We start from the raw sequence: 6,000 nt of genomic DNA, 5'->3' as shown, positions 1-6,000 counted from the left end.
AAAACATTCCACCTTTTATAAGGAGAACTACATATTCCATAATGCTTATTGGCAAAACGGCAATGATTCATCTACAATGTGTCCCCCACAGTTGACTTTTTTTCTGATTATATCAAAATGTAGATAGAATTTTATAAGTGAAACATCTTGTTTTGAACGGAAGGTTGTAATTTAGGCTGGTTTTTACTTAACTTACCCTGCCCTCGACAAAAGCCACATCAAATATGGCCGCCCCGTTGACGTATCACTCCGCGGCCCTAGAGTGAGGGAGTATGACGTCTACCGTGGAGCGCGGTTCAACTTGACGAATGAGTCACCCATTTAATTTAAGTTGTGCTTTCGAAAAGTTGCGTGACTTTATCGAATACACTCGGCTGACATTGTGGTCGTCGTCGCTTCGAGAACATTCGCTCCGTTAGCGAAGCAAAGGTTATCGTTTGGGCGGCGGACAAGCGTTTGCGGACGCCGGACGGAGAGCCCTGCTGCGGCCGCCATGGCTTCGCTGGGGAACTCGACAGCCGCTTCGTCGGCTAGCAGTCCCATGGTGGTACTAGCGCCCAAGACGAAGACGAAAAAGAAACACTTCGTTCAGCAGAAGGTTAAAGTCTTTCGAGCCAGCGACCCTGTCCTCAGCGTCTTTATATGGGGCGTCAATCACTCGGTGAGTCGGGAGACAGAAAGCTCGCTTTAGCACTGTTAGCTTAGATGTTAGCAGGTGCTCCAACACTACACGGGTCAAACAGGGCAAATTCACAGGGCAAATCTTGTCCATGATTAAAAGTGCTATGAAATACTACAACAATTGACGTTAAAATGATAGCAGACAATATTTTAGATATAAACCCAAACAAATTTCTGGAAATTGAGGTTACTTCCAGTTCATTTGGAAGCATTTCGGGTTCACCTCCTGTTCATATTGGGTCACTTCCCTGTTGATTTGAAGTTTTTTTTTTTTTTTGGGTCACTTGGTGACTTTGGGCGTTGGGTCACTTCCTGTCGATGGGATTGATGTTCGTGGGCGTCAATGTAATCGACAAACATAGCCGTCATGGGAATAGTTGTACCTGAGTGTCAAATGGATATCCAGTTGAATTTCAATGTTCTTTAATGTTTTTGGTCAAAAATCACAACCATAAAATGCCTAATGGCGTACCGCAAGCAACACGTCACTTCCGCTCATTAATATTCATGACATTAGCTACTGTTGCTAAGTAAGGACAAGCCACCGTTTGTCCCTAATAGGAAATGAATGGAAATCGTGTACGAAGGAGATGTTTACAGCGCTAAATCTACCAATTCTCTTCGAAAATGATGTGCCCGGTGCCAAATTCACTGGCAAAGATGTGGAAGAACATAAAAATGTTGAGTTAAAGAGATGGCTTGAGTGTCGAAGGCTGAAAAAGACAAAAAAAAGAGCCGACCTAAGCATAGTTTTGGCTTTTTTATTGACGCGACTGGCAATGACATTCTCCTGTTTCAACAAGCTATCCTTTACCATCAGCCCTGTCTTTCTTATATGTCCTCTGGTTGTCCTACGTCTCTTACCGTTCTTGGGGGTAATTTAGTTAGCTTTGTGTAGCGATCGCAAATGCTACTCAGTGACAGCCAACGAACACTTTTAATTTTTTCATTGATAACACATCTTAATTCTATAATTTATTTACACTTCCCCCTTACTAAAGTTGTTTATATATATTTATATAACAAAAACCGTAACAGTGGCAGTCAGATACCATTGTAATTCTTTTCAGGTCATTCATTGTCAGACAGAAGCAGTACGGCACAACGTTACGCTATGGTAAAAAATATAAAAATGGCTTACCTCTTTGTCCTTTGAAAGACCATGCCAACCCAACATAATGTTTACTGCATATGAAATGTGAATGGATTCACTGAGCTGGTGTTAAAGTCCGCGCAAGTTGATTCGGTCTTCACATTTTTTACTCACGAGTTTTTGGTTTCCGGAAACGTATGAAGAAAACATCCTTCATGTGTCGTAATGTCTAGAGTCGTTTCTAAAAGTTCCAAAAAAAGCAATGCGTGATCGGCATGTTCGTTTTTGAAAGATTACCGGAGAGAAGTAGCACTTTATACGTTGGGTCTATTCGAGGGCGGGTCTATAATGTCCCACTTCGGCTTTACTTCCGCTCTACGATGCGACGTCACGGTCTAAAAATAGCCTGCGTGCGGTACACCATTGCACATATCTTTTGCTGCCATTGACCGCAATAGGCTTGAAGGGATCATTCCAGTCTCTCCCCATTGAAATGGTATTGGACTAGTGTTGTATCCTTAATATCGATACCACAAAAAGATACTCGATACCATTTTCGATGCTACCCAAATGAAAATACTAAATTTAATGTTATTTTTTCATGAAGTCTTTGTGCCATTGACAATGATTAACGTTCAATCGTGTGACATCCAATCACTCCTCTGCTGTGGACTAACATGAGTTTGTGTCTAGTAGACGTCCAATCCATTTGCAGCAGAGGTGGGGGGGGAAGATGATGAGTTTCTATCAAAGCAATTGATAGAAACCTAATTAAAATATCCTGCTGGTCACTTCCTATTGATTTTGGGGCATTCCTAGGCCACTTCCTGTTGATTTAGCTTCAATTCGAGGCCGCTTCTTGTTGATTTCGGGTCACATACTGGCTGTTGAAGGAATCTGACCTTATATCCAGACTGCCGGAATCACGCTAGCCGAACCAGACGCGCGTTGGTGCAGCTCCAGCAACCCAGGCCGGCAAGGCCCCGACAACCCGGCCAAAAGGCCAAACTCCGAGTGTTCACCTCAGTCTTAACCCCTTGTACTGACTCCATTTTGAAAGCTGGAAAAGGGCTTCAAAACACAAGTTGACAATTTATTCTGAGTCGACAGCAATCATAAAGCACCGAGGGACCCAGACGACGATCCAAGGTCACCATATCACAAGCCAACAAAAGGTCCTCGAGAAAAAAATGACAATGCTTAGCTAAACATTCAGTCTTTTGAAGACTCGCTGGGCGGGCTGTTGTCAGGGCAATGAGGGTTGTGGATTTTGCCACCTCAGCGTCAAAGGGGCTCTTGGAGTCTTGTCAGTTGGGTTATCAGTTGGATAGCGGGCGTTCTCTGGTGTTCCTTGTGTTGGGACAGGACGTCCCGCCATTTGTTCTGGACTGTTCGGGAGAACTGAATGCGAGAGTTGGTAGTGCAGACGTGGGCTTGTAGATGTCAGCGTCAATCTTGCTCAGTCAGTTGCATGACGCACGCGTTGGGCTTCCGTGGTAAGAAGGTGTCATGTATCTCTTATGCCCTATTATTCTGCTTGTTTTCCTTAAACTATGTTATAAGTGCTATTTATTTTATATTGCGTGTGTTAGAGTAATATAAACAGTCGATCGGTAAATATGAGAAACAATACAATAATGATTGATTATATCAGGTGTGTTAAATAATGCAAACAGTTAGACGGTGCCTATGAGAAAAGGTGCTATCTCCTTCACTGATACAGTGCCTTGCAATAGTATTTGGCCCCCTTGAACCTTGCAACCTTTCGCCACATTTCAGGCTTCAAACATAAAGATATAAAATTTTAATTTTTTTGTCAAGAATCAACAACAAGTGGGACACAATCGTGAAGTGGAACAAAATTTATTGGATAATTTAAACTTTTTTAACAAATAAAAAACTGAAAAGTGGGGCGTGCAATATTATTCGGCCCCCTTGCGTTAAGACTTTGTAGCGCCACCTTTTGCTCCAATTACAGCTGCAAGTCGCTTGGGGTATGTTTCTGTCAGTTTTGCACATCGAGAGACTGACATTCTTGCCCATTCTTCCTTGCAAAACAGCTCGAGCTCAGTGAGGTTGGATGGAGAGTTTGTGAACAGCAGTCTTAAGCTCTTTCCACAGATTCTCGATTGGATTCAGGTCTGGACTTTGACTTGGCCATTCTAACACCTGGATACGTTTATTTTTGAACCATTACATTGTAGATTTGGCTTTATGTTTTGGATCATTGTCCTGTTGGAAGATAAATCTCCGTCCCAGTCTCAGGTCTTGTGCAGATACCAACAGGTTTTCTTCCAGAATGTTCCTGTATTTGGCTGCATCCATCTTCCCGTCAATTTTAACCATCTTCCCTGTCCCTGCTGAAGAAAAGCAGGCCCAAACCATGATGCTGCCACCACCATGTTTGACAGTGGGGATGGTGTGTTCAGGGTGATGAGCTGTGTTGCTTTTATGCCAAACATATCGTTTTGCATTGTGGCCAAAAAGTTCAATTTTGGTTTCATCTGACCAGAGCACCTTCTTCCACATGTTTGGTGTGTCTCCCAGGTGGCTTGTGGCAAACTTTAAACGAGACTTTTTATGGACATCTTTGAGAAATGACTTTCTTCTTGCCACTCTTCCATAAAGGCCAGATTTGTGCAGTGTACGACTGATTGTTGTCCTATGGACAGACTCTCCCACCTCAGCTGTAGATCTCTGCTGTTCATCCAGAGTGATCATGGGCCTCTTGGCTGCATCTCTGATCAGTTTTCTCCTTGTTTGAGAAGAAAGTTTGGAAGGACGGCCGGGTCTTGGTAGATTTGCAGTGGTCTGATGCTCCTTCCATTTCAATATGATGGCTTGCACAGGGCTCCTTGAGATGTTTAAAGCTTGGGAAATCTTTTTGTATCCAAATCCGGCTTTAAACTTCTCCACAACAGTATCTCGGACCTGCCTGGTGTGTTCCTCGGTTTTCATAATGCTCTCTGCACCTTAAACAGAACCCTGAGACTATTACAGAGCAGGTGCATTTATACGGAGACTTGATTACACACAGGTGGGTTCTATTTATCATCATCGGTCATTTAGGACAACATTGGATCATTCAGAGATCCTCACTGAACTTCTGGAGTGAGTTTGCTGCACTGAAAGTAAAGGGGCCGAATAATATTGCACGCCCCACTTTTCAGTTTTTTATTTTTTAAAAAAGTTTAAATTATCCAATAAATGTTGTTCCACTTCAGGATTGTGCCCCACTTGTTGTTGATTCTTGATAAAAAAAATTAAATTTCATATCTTTATGTTTGAAGCCTGAAATGTGGCGAAAGGTTGCAAGATTCAAGGGGGCCGAATACTTTTGCAAGGCACTGTATATCAAGTATCTTGATACCACTTTTTCGGAATCGATACTTTTGACAACCTTCGATTGGACATCTATTTCTGTCAATAATTGTTTTCCATTTCTGTTTTAACTGGGAGCCCCAGTCAAAATAGATTGGACGTCTAGCGCCACCAATGGCAGCCCTTGTGTTAGTACTTCAAAAAAATAAGTATGATTACCGTAATTTACGGACTATAAGGCGACACCCACAAAATTTGCCACGAAAATGGCATTTGTTCATAGATAAGCCGCGGCTGTCGTCACTGTATGATGTGTTATTTTCACAAAAGTATATTAACCGGGAACACTATATTTGACAGCGGCATCATAACACTGTCATAAGACCAAATGAACCACCATGAAGCTTTGAACCAATTGGCTGCGAAGCTTCATTTGGCCGTCACTGCTCCCTTGGGGGAGACAGTCAACCTCTGCTGCCAACTGCTGTCAACACTTGTCGTCCAGCATGCCTCTTAACATGCATTGCAGTGCTACAGAAGTAAATTACAATCAAAATTCATGTTCTGTGTGAATTATTTCTTCAGTTACTGTTCCAGTTTCATTAATTGCTAGTTGTGTTATTTGTTAACACTTTATTTGACAGCCTGTCATAGGACCATCATAATGATGACGTGACACTGCCATGAGCATTAATGAATGCTTGTGACAGATGTCGTTTTGTGTCATCCGGCAAATTATCTCACTTTTGAATGGATGTGAAAGAGCCGAGCTGGACATAAATTGCGTTAGTGACATAATTTGCCGGATGACACTTAATGATATTTGTCATAAGTATTAATTAATTCCCATGACAATGTCATGTCATATTTATGGCAGTCTGACCTGTTATCTGTTAACTCAAATA

At 42.2% G+C, this 6,000-nt stretch overlaps 1 protein-coding gene across 1 annotated transcript in view; it reads left to right on the top strand.

Moving 5' to 3' along the window:
- Positions 1-262: 262 nt before the first annotated feature.
- Positions 263-6,000, top strand: part of LOC130911990 (phosphatidylinositol 5-phosphate 4-kinase type-2 gamma) — a 29,234-nt gene continuing 23,496 nt past the window's right edge. Inside the window, exon 1 of the mRNA XM_057829696.1 lies at positions 263-661. Within this exon, the coding sequence (XP_057685679.1) occupies positions 494-661 (168 nt within the window). The 5' untranslated portion in view covers positions 263-493. The remainder of the gene's footprint in view (positions 662-6,000) is intronic.

The sequence above is a fragment of the Corythoichthys intestinalis genome, chromosome 2 (genome assembly GCF_030265065.1).
Source record: "Corythoichthys intestinalis isolate RoL2023-P3 chromosome 2, ASM3026506v1, whole genome shotgun sequence".
Classification (NCBI taxonomy): Eukaryota; Metazoa; Chordata; class Actinopteri; order Syngnathiformes; family Syngnathidae; genus Corythoichthys; species Corythoichthys intestinalis.
This window is presented reverse-complemented; position numbering and strand designations above follow the sequence as displayed.